The 14,535-nt window shown below is 26.1% G+C and overlaps 2 protein-coding genes across 6 annotated transcripts in view; one reads left to right on the top strand and one right to left on the bottom strand.

Annotated features, from left to right (window-relative positions):
• The window catches only part of LOC111684411 (mannosyl-oligosaccharide alpha-1,2-mannosidase IA), a 306,748-nt gene that overhangs the window by 71,442 nt on the left and 220,771 nt on the right, over positions 1–14,535 (bottom strand). The window lies entirely within an intron of this gene.
• The window catches only part of LOC111686739, a 362,875-nt gene that overhangs the window by 345,927 nt on the left and 2,413 nt on the right, over positions 1–14,535 (top strand). For 4 of the 5 annotated variants that reach the window (XM_046947207.1, XM_046947205.1, XM_046947206.1 and 1 more), the window contains 3 exons: positions 12,139–12,287; positions 12,354–13,890; positions 13,955–14,388. In XM_046947207.1, coding sequence (XP_046803163.1) covers positions 12,139–12,287; positions 12,354–13,890; positions 13,955–14,388 — 2,120 coding nt within the window. The remainder of the gene's footprint in view (positions 1–12,138; positions 12,288–12,353; positions 13,891–13,954; positions 14,389–14,535) is intronic. The other variant, XM_046947209.1, reaches the window with a different exon arrangement.

Genomic DNA, 14,535 nt, shown 5'->3' with positions numbered 1-14,535 from the left:
CCTCCTTTCAAACTAACTAACTAACTAAAAAATGTTTTCTTGAAAACAAAATAATAATTTAAAAATTCAAAGTTCAAGAATTTTAATGAAATATCTAGTTTTTTAATATACTTTCACTAAATTTAAATTCGAAATTTTTACTAAGTAAAAAAATTTTCACAAAATTTATAATTTTTTCATTAAATTTAAAACTTTTATTAAAATCTAAAATTTTAAATTTTGAATTTTTTGTTAAAATTTTTATTTCAAATTGTTAATTTTCACTAAAATTGTCGGTATAGAAATTATGAATAAATTTCTCTAACTTTAATAATACGTTTTTTTTCTCAAATATTCTGTTATGAATACTTCAAATACATTTGACTAAAATTTTCCTAAAATTAAAATGCTTCAAACATCAAATCGAATTTATTTAATAAAAGAAAAAATATTATAATCACAAAATTATATAAAAGAAAAACTGAACAAGGTCAATAAGCATAATGATATTTTTTTAAATTAAAAAAAATAAAATATATGAAAACAATAATTTAAGAATTATATATAAATAAAAAAACTAAATAATTTTTCAGTTTTTTTTTTTGTAAACAAATTATAAAATAAAAACTTAAAATTCTAAATTAAAAAGAAATTTAAAAATTTAACAACTAAATTTAATAAGCTTTGGCACACGAAAATAAAAAATTTCAATAAAAAATAAACAAAATCAAAAATATTGTTTACACAAATTCAAAATCCAATTTCGACAACACAAAACCAATTTCTCAAATGAAAAAGTCTAAAAATAAAACAAAATCCAAATCATGACCAACCAAAAAAATAAAAATCTGTCTTGAACCAACAAAAATAAAACGAAATCTTTATGAAAAACAACCAAAAATGAAAAGCAAGTTTCGGCAAACAAAAAGTAGAAAAAAAACAAACAATTTCCAGAAATTATATTTTTGGCTCTTATTTCGGGTAAAAAACTTTTTTCGAACTTAATTACTACAAAATAATTATTTTTTTTTCGTTTATGCAAGTAAAAAGAAAACAAAAGCAACGTACAAATTTAATTACTTTAAAACCCCCATAATTAAACAAATAAATATGTAAAACTTATTAAAAAAAACAGAGCATTAAACAACAACAACAACAAAAAATAATAAAACAAAATATACAAATATTTTTTTATTAAAAAAATCATAAGAATTTTATTTGCAATAGCAATTAAAACAAAAACACAATAATTATTAACCGATTAAAATAAATAAAATAAAAGTGAAACTATAAAAAAGGCTCAGGGTAAAAGAATACCGATTCTTCCAATTTATTAACTACAACAACAAAACAAACAACAATAGTACCAATATAATTAATTAAATAAAACAAAAATTTAACCAAACTACAACAGAGACAAACACAAATTATTATTAAAAAATAAAAACAAACAAATAAAGAAATATTTATTAATCTACAAAATAAATCAAGAAAATAAAAACAAAAAATATTTATTGACAAAAAAAGCCCAAAAAAAAAGAAATTAATTATTTACAATCAAATCAACAATAGTGATGATGTTTTTTCTTTAAAAAACATGCAAAATAAAATATTTTTTAACCTTACAACAACCAAAATAAAAATAGTGCAAAATATTACAACAAAAAATGAACTCCAATTGCCTTTAAAAAAAAAATCCCTAATTTTTAACCTTAATAGCTAACCAATTAAACTTTTTATTTCTTAACTCTATTCTCAATCTCTTACTCTCTTTACCCGTAGCTGCCGTTGTTATTGTTTTAAAACAATTAGTTTAAAAAATAATAATTAAAATAAAACAATAAAAACTTTTATTTATAAACCAACAAAATATTGAACAGAAATAAAAGTATTTTTCCTTAGTACCCTGTTTAAAATGCCTTGATTTGTTTTTTTAAATTACAATAATAAACAGTTTTTAAATCAAATATTTTTACATAAACTTATAACAAATAAACCGTTTACAATAAATAACAACAAATAAGTAACAAATAGTTATCAATTTTTTAGGTTTTTTGTTGTTTTTTTGATTTAATATTTTTTTTAATTAAAAGAAAAAATAAACTAAAAATATATTTTTAAATTCTTATAGAAATTTTTCTCAAGTAATTTCCATACCAAAAGGTTAAACAGTTTCGGAAGTTAAGAGATCAGGTTTACAAGTCAAATAGTCCAGACTATAGTCTTCTCTATAGTGCAAACTAAAGTCTAGACTATAGTCTTGTCTATAGTTCATACTATAGTCTTGTCTATAGCCCAGACTATAGTCTTGCCTATAGTCCAGACTATAGTCTTGTCTATAGTCCAGACTATAGTCTTGTCTATAGTCCAGACTATAGTCTTGTCTATAGTCCAGACTATAGTCTTGTCTATAGTCCAGACTATAGTCTTGTCTATAGTCCAGACTATAGTCTTGTCTATAGTCCAGACTATAGTCTTGTCTATAGTCCAGACTATAGTCTTGTCTATAGTCCAGACTATAGTCTTGTATATAGTCCAGACAATAGTCCAGACTATAGTCCAGACTATAGTCCAGACTATAGTCCAGACTATAGTCCAGACTATAGTCCAGACTATAGTCCAGACTATAGTCTTGTTTATAGTCCAGACTATAGTGTTGTCTATAGTCCATACTATAGTCTTGTTTATAGTCCAGACTATAGTCTTGTCTATAGTCCAGACTATAGTCTTGTCTATAGTCCAGACTATAGTCTTTTTTATAGTCCAGACTATAGTCTTGTCTATAGTCCATACTATAGTCTTGTTTATAGTCCAGACTATAGTCTTGTCTATAGTCCAGACTATAGTCTTGTCTATAGTCCAGACTATAGTCTTGTACAGTCCAGACTATAGTCTTGTCTGTAGTCCAACTTTAGTCTCGTTTGTAGTAAAGACTTAAAGTCTTATCTATAATAAAGATTGTAGTGTTTATATTTTTATTGGTCCAGACTATATGTAGTGGAAACTATTGTTGATACTATAATCTTACCTAGACATTAGGCTATTATGTCGTTTATAGAGTGATCTATTGTTCGAACTTGTCTACAGTGTGATCTATAGTGACGTTTAAAGTCCAGACAATAGTGTTTCGTATAGACCAAACTAAAGTTTTGTCTAAAATTCAGATTATAATTTTCTCTATAGTCTAGACTTCTGATCATGACAATCGTCAAGAATAGATTCTTGATTGTAGCACTAACTATAATCTAAGCTTTTTAGGATATACTGGCATACAATTTAGATTATAGTTTTGGTTATTGCTAGACAAATTTTCCTTAATATGTGCAAAATCTCTGTTCCCCTTAACTTCCAACAAACTGATGTAAAACCTTTTGTGTATTTGATTTTTTCAAAAAAATATATTAATACAGACAGAAAAAAAATGTTACCAGAAACTTGTATAAAGAAATATATTAAAGAAATAAACCAATTGAAAGACCGTTAACATAAATAGGATTTAACCGAAGAAAATAAGAAAATATATATAAAGTAAAAAAACAATAAGAATCAACATTGGTTTCAAAGCAATAAACTTAAAACAAAACAAATAGATTGATTAACAACAACAACAAAATAGCTAATTTACAGTAACCAATCATTTAAATAAATAAAAAAAAAAACAAATAGAAAATTATATAAAGAAAAATAAATAATTAATTATAATTTGAGTGCCAAGCTATTAAAACCTAAAAAAATATATTAAAAATAAAATAAATTGAAATACTGAATTGATAATATAATAAATAAAATAAAAAATTAATAATGTAAATAAAAATTTAAAAAAAAAACAAAAACAGCATTTAAATTATTATTTAGTTTTTAGAAATGTAAATAATTTATAAAAAAAAGAAAAATCTAACACTCCCACTCAGAAAAAAAATTATTTTGAAAAAATAAAACAAAAACCAACAACAAATAGAACCAATTTTAAAGGAATAGTAAAGTTTACTTTAATAAAATTGGTATAAAATAATTAAAGCTTCTTTGAATAATGAAAAAAATGAGAAATAATAATTTGCTCAATATAAATTTGGTTTGAAAATATACTTTTTTTTCGAAAAAATTAAAATAAAACACAAACAATTTGGTAAAAATTATGGAAAATTTAAATAAGAAAAAGCAAGAAAAAAACACACACTGTAGTGCCTAATCTCCCCCTTTTTAAAATAAAAAAACACAATACATATATATTTATATTTAATAAATAAAAAATAATATTTTATATAAACAAACACACAACACTTACAGATGATAGAAAGAAAAGAAAACTATTTTGAATAGTTTTTTTTAAGAAAAAAAAAAAAATAAATGAATTGACTTATACAAAACAAAAATGAAGATATTAAAGACCTAAGCTTAGAAAAGACTTAAACCCTGTCCCTTAAAAGGGACATAAAAGGGTGTAGAGAAAAGTTAAACTAACCTTAAAAAAGTTAGAGCTTTTTAGTAAAAAAAAACAAGAATTAATACTTGACCAAAATATGGACATTGGAATGATAAAATAAATAGTTATATAAATAAACTTATATACAATATTTAAAAATTAAAAAAAAAATAAAACTTAACTCAGACAAAGTAGTTTTTTGCATATCCTTAACAGAAAATACAACAAAATAATAACAAAAACAAAATAAATTTGTAAAATGTTTTCTTTTTTTTTAGTTTACAGCCCAAAAACAAAGAAGAAATAATTAAACAAAAAAAAAAAACACAAACAACAAAAATAAAACTTGTTGCTAAACAAGATTCATTTTAAATTTCATAACATTATTATAATAATGAAAAATTTAATTGAATTGAACAAAAGAAAAAAAAGAAGAAAAATTTTATGTAATTTTTAACCTTTCCGAAATATTTTCTAACAATAACCTAATTATAACAAAACAATTTTAAATTATTTTTTTAACTTAAGTTTTTTTAATATATATATTTTTTTTTAATTTTAATAATTTTATATAATTTTAAAAAATATTATAATTTAAAAATTTATTTCATAATTAGTTTTATTAAAATATTGTTCCTTTTTTTTAAGAAAAAAAAACCTAAAATAATCATAATATTGTTTCAGTGTTTTTTTATTTAGACAAATTTGTAATATATACATAAATAAAATAGACCTAACTACCATTTACTACAACTATTATTAGTAAATAGTAAAAATTCATTAATAATTTGTTTTTTTAAGCATACATACATAAATTACATAATTACATACATACATACATTAATACATACATAAAATAGTACCTAAAGGTTGAAAATTTAAGTTTCCTATGAGGCTCATTCATTTTTTTACACACATTTTTACAGAATTTTTTGTTTATTTGTTTTTTAAATATATTCACTCAATAGCTATGATCAACAATTTAAAAAATAAAAGACATTAACTATTTTAACTCTTAACAATTTTAAGAATTATTTGCTTAACTTAAAATATTTAAATATGTTTCTTTGTTTTAGTTCTTATTTTGTATATTATTTTTTTCTAAAATGAGGTCTAATTGTTTTTTGCATAAATATTGAAAACAAAACATAATTGGAAGAAATGATAAGTGAAAAATATACACAGAAGGAAAAACAACTTTTGAAATTATTCACGCTTGGTAACAAATTGACACCAACATGTTTATAACTTTTTAATAACATCCTTTGTCAAAGTATGTGAAATCAAAAACAAATATAAAACGTTATTAAATCAATAAGAAAATAATCAATAGTAAATCTCGGCGATTAACTTAAACAATTTAAAATTGTTTTAAATATTTATTAATATGGATTATCTTTTGGTAGTGAAAACAATATGGTATCAATGCGATAACGCTATGTTGTCAAACATAATTTTAAAATGACATGGATATGATGTCGAAATCACAACAATACATTGAAATGACACAAATCGTAAAGAGTTGTTGAAATGATAACTATGTTTTGTCAAAATTACAATGGTGGTTATCAAAATGGGTGTTACTTAAATTTTTGTGCACATCCATTGTCTAAATGTTAACGAACGTACCAATAAAAATTTGGTAATGGATTGTACTTCCATAACCACTTACTTTTCAATGACTATTTACATATTGTCTGCATTACTTTGAAGTACTCGAGTAATTACTTTCTTTTAATCTGACATAGAAGTACTTTATTTTCAGCTCGTGGCTCCTTTTAATTATTTGAAACAATAAAACTTACTCAACAACTTCATTATAAGCAAAATATACATCTTTAACTACCTATTTGAAAGTGAACGTAGAGGTACTTGCCTCCAATGACATCACCGTGTTAAAATAATGAGTTACAATATTAATGAAGAAGTAATTACTATTCAATGTAAGTTTTTCCTGGGTTTTCCTTTTAACAACAAATTGTAACAATTTCGGTATCCTTCTATGGTTTGTCGCCTCGGTGTATGTAGAGATACTTTCTAATCCGTAATGGAAATGACTCAAAACTACTCACACATCATAAGAAAGAAAACTTGTATTTTACTAAAAATCTAGTACAACTTTGTTCAAAATTATTTTATTTATTATTGGTTCTTTGGATTTAGTTTCAGTTCGATTTTGTCACTGTAGATAGTACTCAGCAAAAATTATTAATTTAAACAAGTAATTTTTCATATATTACTTGGTAATGAGTAATCATTACCAACCACATTTGGCTGTAAAGGATTGGATTTCTTATGACCTAATTGTCTAGGATGTTTTAACACAGACTTCACATAGGATAGGAATTTGATTACAAATATACTACTTCTAAAAGGTGACCTTGAGAATGGTCACCCCTAAAACACCTTCTGTCTCAAAAAAAAAGATTGCTTGAAATAAATTTCAATAATAAAAATTTGTAAATGAGACCAATGTAATTATGTATTAAAATTAAACCAAAATGGTTTAATGTGACCAATTGTTTGTTGCTAAAATAAAATTTAGTAACCACAACAAAAGTTGTTTTCTCTGTATAAGAAAAGCTCCTAGTTTTCCATTTAAAATTATTTATAAAAAAATTGCCAAAGTTTTGTTTTCAATAAAAGAAAGTTTTAAAATTATTTCTTTGATTTTTCTAAATGCTGAAAAAAAAACATTTCAATAATTCTATTTTACAAAAAAAAAAAAAAAATACTTTCATACTTTCAATAATTTAAAATTTAATTTTTTTAATTTGTAAAAGAAAGAAGAAAAAAACACAAAAAATAGCTGCAATACGTTAAATTACGTCAATATGTTCCTACGAAAAAAATAAATATATTTTTAATAATTAATATACTTAAGAAGGTTTAATGAAAAAACAACAAATAAGACAAGAAAATAAAATAAGTTATTAATTAAAAAAAAGAAAAAAAACAGAAAAAAAAGAACCAAAATTATTAAAACATAAAGAATAAGTTTTTTTTAATTAAATAAAAACATTTTAAAATTTAAGTCAAAACACAATTGTTTTCACCATAAAACACAATATTAATTTAAAGAAAAATAAAATTAAGAAAAAAAAAACACACACACTTATTGAAGCTATGAAATGGTTGAAAGAAAAAACATAATAATATAATGACCCCTTTTTTTAAAACGTTTTATTAAAAAAAATTTATTTTATTTTTTATTAATTAATTAATAATTTAGTATGTTTAAGGTTTAAGTAATTACTTTTTTTTGATTAATTTAAACAACAAACAATATTTAATGCTATAACAAGAAATTTTAAGTTCCCATTATTATTTAAAACAAAATAAATATTTAAACACTACACAACAACAACAAAAATATAATAAAAAAAATATATTTTTATTTTAAATTATTAATAAAGGTTTTATTTAAACACAAAAAAAAAGAAATGCATGAAGTTTTCTTTCTTTTAAAACAAAATTTATAAACAAAAAACATTTCGGAAGGTTAAAATTTTAATTTATAATAAAACAAAAATAATAAAATAACCATTTTATAAACTACTCATATATATTACTTATTAAAAATAAAACAAGGCACAATTTTCCACATAACAAAAACAAGACAAACAATTATTTAATTAGTTTTAATTAAAAATAAATAAAGAAAAAATAAACCATATATTTGGCCATAATCATTTTTAGTACGGGAAATTCAAATAAATAATAATAAAAGAAATCAATTCCAAAATAAATTAAACTAAACCATTAAAAAGAAAAAAAAACATTATATAAAAAATTAAAAATATTTTAGGCCGCCTAATTAAGGACACCAAAACAGTTTAAAACAAAAAAAAAACAGTGAATAAAAGAACTTTTTAGGTTTATTTTGAAAGGACAAAAAGTATAACATAAAATTTAGACAAAAATAAAATTTACAAAAAATGCATATCATAGCTGTAAATTATGAAGATTAATTAAACAACAATTGAACAAAAGAAATAAACCCATAAAAAACATTTACTCACCCTATCCCCTTAAAAAAAAATAAAAAACTTCAAAATATATAATTTTTCCCCCGCAATAAATTATTAAGTAAAAAAAGAGAAAAAATACAAGGTTGCAAATTTAGAGAAGATGCTAAAACTTAAACATATTTAGATGAAAAAACCTCAGTAAAAAAATATTTAAAACACAAAAAAATATTATTATAATAATAATGATAAATAACCTTAAAAGAAAAAAATGCGCCGTATTGAAGCTAAAACAAAAAAACAAAAAAAAACAAGAAAAATTACTGATTAAACAAAATATGAAACTGATTTTTATTGTAAAGAAAACGTGTTACGTTTTTTTCTACATATTTTATTTTTTGCATAAAAAATAGTTATAAACCAAAATATATAAAAAAAGGATAAAAAAAACAACAAAAAAGTATATGAAAAAATAAGAACAAAAAAAAAACAAACATTTTGAACAACCAATAAATATTAAAATATAAAAAAACAAATAAATTTCTTAAGCATTTTTCATTAAAAGTATTACAAGAAGCGATGCAATACTTTCTTCTAACACTAACGTTAAAGCCGTCCAATTACTATAAGTCTCTAATAATTACGAATCAATATTTCCAAATATATATTCATATTCCATATAACGTGTTCTAACTATAGAGTATAGTCTTCAAATTCTGAATCAAAGATCAGTCTAGAAACTTGACTATAAATCAGTTAATAACCTTGACTACCAGATACATTTTTAGTATTGATTTTAGATCAGTCTTCTTAACTGTAGATCAGTCTATAGTGTTGACTATAGATCTGGATTGACTATAGAATCGACTATTATGCGCTCCTTTATCAATGCTTCAGGTCTAACAGATCCGAACATTAACCCACTTCACTAATAAACAGTCTATAGTCTGAATCAAAGATCAGTCTAGAAACTTAACTATAAATCAGTTAAGGAGAGCATAATAGCCGATTCTATAGTCAATCCAGATCTATAGTCAACACTATAGACTAAAGAAGAAGAAGAAGACTGATCTAAAATCAATAATAGAAAAAGATCTGGAGTCAAGGATCATTTTCTATTATTGATTTTAGATCAGTCTTCATAACTGTAGATCAGTCTATAGTTTTGACTATAGATCTGGATTGACTATAGAATCGACTGTTATGCTCTCCTTTACCAATGCTTCAGGTCTAACAGATCCGAACACTAACCTTTTGGAGATTTCACTAGTAAAAAGTCTATAGTCTGAATCAAAGATCACTCAAGACACTTGACAATAAGTTATTCAAAAACCATGACTCCAGATCAATTTGTAGAGTTAATTTTAAATCACTCTATAGTTCTTAACGCTAAAACTGTCTGACTTTAAATCAGGCTTAATTAAATAGTCGACTCTGGACTGTGATATTCATGTGATATTCTATCAACTCACAACAGTTAAGAATCGAACCCGCGACCTCCGCTCTACCAGCAACTAGGTCTCTAATAAATTCGATCAGTTTTCTTAACTGTAGATCAGTCTATAGTGTTGACTATAGATCTAGATTGAATCGACTATTATGCGCTCCTTTATTAATGCTTCTGGTCTAACAGATCCGAAAATTAACCCACTTCACTAATAAACAGTCTATAGTCTGAATCAAAGATCACTCAAGACACTTGACAATAAATTATTTAATAACCTTGACTCCAGATCAATTTCTAGAGTTAATTATAAATCAGTTTATAGTTCTTAACTGTAAAATAGTATATTATTGACTTTAAATCTGGCTTAATTAAATAGTCGACTTTAATCACTATTGAATAGTTTAATATAGAAGACACTCTGGACTATGATATTCTTGTGTACTATTGTGCGTACAACAGTTGAGAATCGAACCCAACCTCCGGTCTACCAGACTCAAACACTAACCTAGAGGAGGCCACTAGGTCTCTAATAAATTCGAATCTATATATATTCACTACTGAACAGTCTATGGTTTGAATTCAGGAATCTTGATTCCAGATCAATTTCTAGACATATTTTTTAGATCAGTCTATAGTTCTAAATTGTAGATCGGTGTATATTGTTGACTATAGATTAGACTATAGTAACTTCATCAGTATTAAACAATTTAAATATACAAGACACTCTGTACTAACATAACATTAGTACATTTTTGGTAATGCTTTGATATTAGACAATTAAAAGACAATCTTCAATAGATAGAATCTATAGACTGTAAGAGAAAAAACTTATTCTCACTTTTCTAGCTAAAACTTATTCCTGATCCAATGTGATCATTAGCTTTAAAACCTATGTAAGATTCATATGCAGATCGTAAAGTTTAATGATCTGATTCTTTACACAGAAAAATTTATCGGTAGTTAATTTTCAATTAACATGTTTTAATTTTCTTTATTTTTTATTTAAACAAATTTTTATTTGTCTTAATTATCTCGTTTTTTAAAACTGTTTGAAACTTAAGTGTAAAATTTTGATTAAATTTTTAATTAATTCAAGTAATTTTTTAATTGATTGAAAAAAAATTCTGGCCTTCTTTTCTATTTTAGATTTATTTTTAATATTTTTTTGAATTTTTGTGCTAGCAATATTTATAATTCTTAAATAGTCCATAAAATTTTAGGCATATAATATTCAAGTTTCTTCACAATATATGAAACACTTTATATGTTAAATTGTGTCAATAAAGTGAAAATTTTTGAAAATGCTGAACGCATTGTTAAAGGTCTAGTATTCCTTTAACGTTGTGTGTAATCGATTAATAATTTGATTGTTTTAATCACCTTCTTAGTTGATTTATAAAAAATTCTCTATCAAACAGTTTAATTTATTTGATCAATAAATTAATAAAAAATCAATTTTATATTTATTAAATATTTAATTTATACAATTAATGAATTGTTCTGATTAATTCGTTAGTTGGAAAAAATATATATATTTTTCCTTTTTTATAAATTTGGTTATAGGTGCAAAACTTGCTTGATACAATTATTTTGATAATTAAAATCCATTTTCAGTTTTTTCTGTGTAGGTTCTTAGAGCCAAAGCTTTACAAAAATCATATAAAGTCCATATAAATTCGAAATGAAAACGAAAACTTGTATCTGGTTTTAAGCACACAGACGTACGGATACATGGACTGACAGACGGATATTGTTAACCCTCTCCAATATAGTATACAAACATGTTAGTTGAGTGCCATCAACATTTTTTCTTTCCGAAAATTTCAAAATCCTTTGTAATTACAAACTTAATAGTTACCAAATAAAATTAAATTATAATTATACCAAAATATATACTTTTACCAAAAAAAAAAGATCCTTACAGTTTTTCCATACAGGATAACAATACAATGGTAAGCTTTAGTAAAAACCAAAAAACAATAAATAAAAATAAACATTTTAGCATTTAGAATATCAGCCTTAAATATTTTAAGTTAAAAATTTTAGTTTGACAACTCCTATTTTCATATTTGTTTAGTAAATTCATTTTAATAATTAAATGTTTTTTTTAACTAAATGTTGTGTGTATTTATGATTAGACGCATGTTTATCTACATTTTATAATAAAATATTGGCTTTTTAATTTTACAAATTATACAAAAATTAAACCTTGAAATCCTATAAAACATATAAAATACCCATAATTGCCTACTAATACTAATATTGATTATTTATTTCTTTATTTTTTGTTTTTATATATTTTTTTAAACACCCAACAAAAGCTGTTACGTAATTTTGGTATGGCCACCAGATGTCCTACACCATTTGCTTTTCCCTTTACACCTTTGGGTTTGAGTTTATTTGATATTGATCCGTCCAGAATATTAACCATGTTGCATCATCAAACTTGGTTAGCAGAGGAAGCTTTAAGGTAAAATCATTTAATTACTCAAAAAAACTTTATTTTTTTACTAAACATAATGAAAATCCATTATAGAAATCGCGGTTTGCTAACACCACCTCCTACATCTAAGGATTTTAGCCAACGTTTTAATCCTTTAAGCGATTTACTTTCCAAAGATTATCATGCCAATCATATGCATCTTAACACTGCCGATTTATTAGCTAGATCCTCATTATCATCAGCAGCATTAGCTGCCACCACATCCTCTGCTGGCCATTTTGGAGGGCCTACCGATTTAGCTAGTAAACAAACACAGCAACACCGTTCCACACCACAGCAACAGCAGTACAAACAACAACAACAGCAACCACCTTTTAATATACGTTATCCGTCACCAGCTGCATTTTTTCATCAGCAACATCATCAACAACAATTGCAGCAACAATTACAAACACAAAAACTAACCAAGTCAACTAGACAAAGTACACCCTCACCTCAACAAACTGCCACCTCCAGCGGTACATCCCTGATGAGTGCTTCATCTTCGACATCCTTATCATCTCTACACAAAAGCTCCGAAAGATCTATAACCCCCTGTCACAAAGACGATGACAATGATGGCGTTATTGAATTGACAACCAGCCATCATGATGAAGCTGCTGCTATAAGAGATCGTGATAGTGGCAATTCAAGTGCCGCCACTACCAGTTCCATTACCTCATCGATGCTTTATAAAGATTCTTTAGAACAACTATTACAACGCCGTCATTCCAGTGGAATGATGACGGGTGAAGCGAGTTTAAAGCCGTATTCACAGCTCTTGCTGAATTCAACAACTCCAACTGATACCTCAAGTTGCAAGGAGAAAAGCTCCTCTTCATCTACCTCATCTACGCCACCACCGGCTCCCGGAACACCAGGACAATTGTCGCTCAGTCGCAGTAGCCTGCTGAAAAGTCCCTCGGATACCTCATCACTGTTTAGTGAGCCCATTGAGGAGGAGACCCGCTGTATAGTGTGCAATGCTCAGTTTCCCAATGTTTGGCTATTGGAACAACATGCCGCCCTGCAACATCCCCTTTTGGGACCAGGTGAGGAAAAACCTTTTATTTGTGAACAATGTGGTCAATCCTATCGATATCGTTCAGCTTATGCCAAACACAAAGAAACCAATCATCGGGCCCGTTTACCGGCGGATAAACTTTTTACATGTGACGTTTGTGGCATGCAGTTTCGCTATTTGAAATCGTTCAAAAAGCACAGATTGAATCATGCCTTAGAACGTTTACATGGTAAAAAGGGTAAGAACCCATTTGCAGCACATTTGCAACAACAGATGCAGGAACATGAAATGGTCAGCAGTTCTCAGGAGCCCAATATGATGATGGCCGACACAGATACTGTTGAAGATTTGCGTATTAATATTAAGAAAGAGCGTGAGGAAGAGGAACAACAACTGCAGCATCAGCAACAACAACTTAAAAACGATGAAGACCAAGATGCCACCGTAGATTCCGCCGGTTTAATGAGTTACCAGGAAAATCCGGCCTCAGCCAATATAACAATTCAGACCAACAGCAATGAGCCTAACATAACCAGCTCCGAAGGAATACATAGTACAAATAAGAGGGTAAGTATGCTGGTCAATTTGCCTTTAAAAAGAGAAAAAGATGTATAATCCTCATATGTTACAGCCTCGTCTTCTTCAAGCTTCTCTAACGAGTCATATAGAAACGGATTCCTCCTATCACTCAAATCACCAACAGCAACATCCACCACAACCACCACCACAACATCACCCACATACTCTGGTACATCACCCACACTTAGCACCTCAACTGCCTGGCCATTTGGCTCATAATATGTCGGCTATGGCTGCTGCAGCAGCTGCCGCAACTACACCCCAACATCAGCAACAAATGACACCACAAACTGCACAACAAGCAGCAGTAGCGGCAGCTGCTGCCGCCGCCAATTCCATGAATTCTTTAAATTCTCTTAATTCTATAACATCACTAATCAATGCTGAACGTTTGCCTAACGAACAATTTTTGGGTCTTAATCCACAAGAAGCCTCTATACTCAATTTCCTACGGGTGGATGCTCAGGAAAGGCAAAGAGACAAACGGTAAATGTTGATTTTAATAAAAAATAATTTCGATTATATCCACCATCAAAAAAAAAACAGAAGAGCGTATATTGATTGCATCTGCTACGCATCAGAATATCGGTTATATATTCTAGATTCTTATTATTTTCTTAAAAGATCAGCATA

This window comes from Lucilia cuprina, chromosome 3, assembly GCF_022045245.1.
Source record: "Lucilia cuprina isolate Lc7/37 chromosome 3, ASM2204524v1, whole genome shotgun sequence".
Lineage (NCBI taxonomy): Eukaryota > Metazoa > Arthropoda > Insecta > Diptera > Calliphoridae > Lucilia > Lucilia cuprina.
The sequence above is the reverse complement of the archived record's forward strand: the minus strand, read 5'-3'. Positions and strand labels throughout refer to the sequence as shown.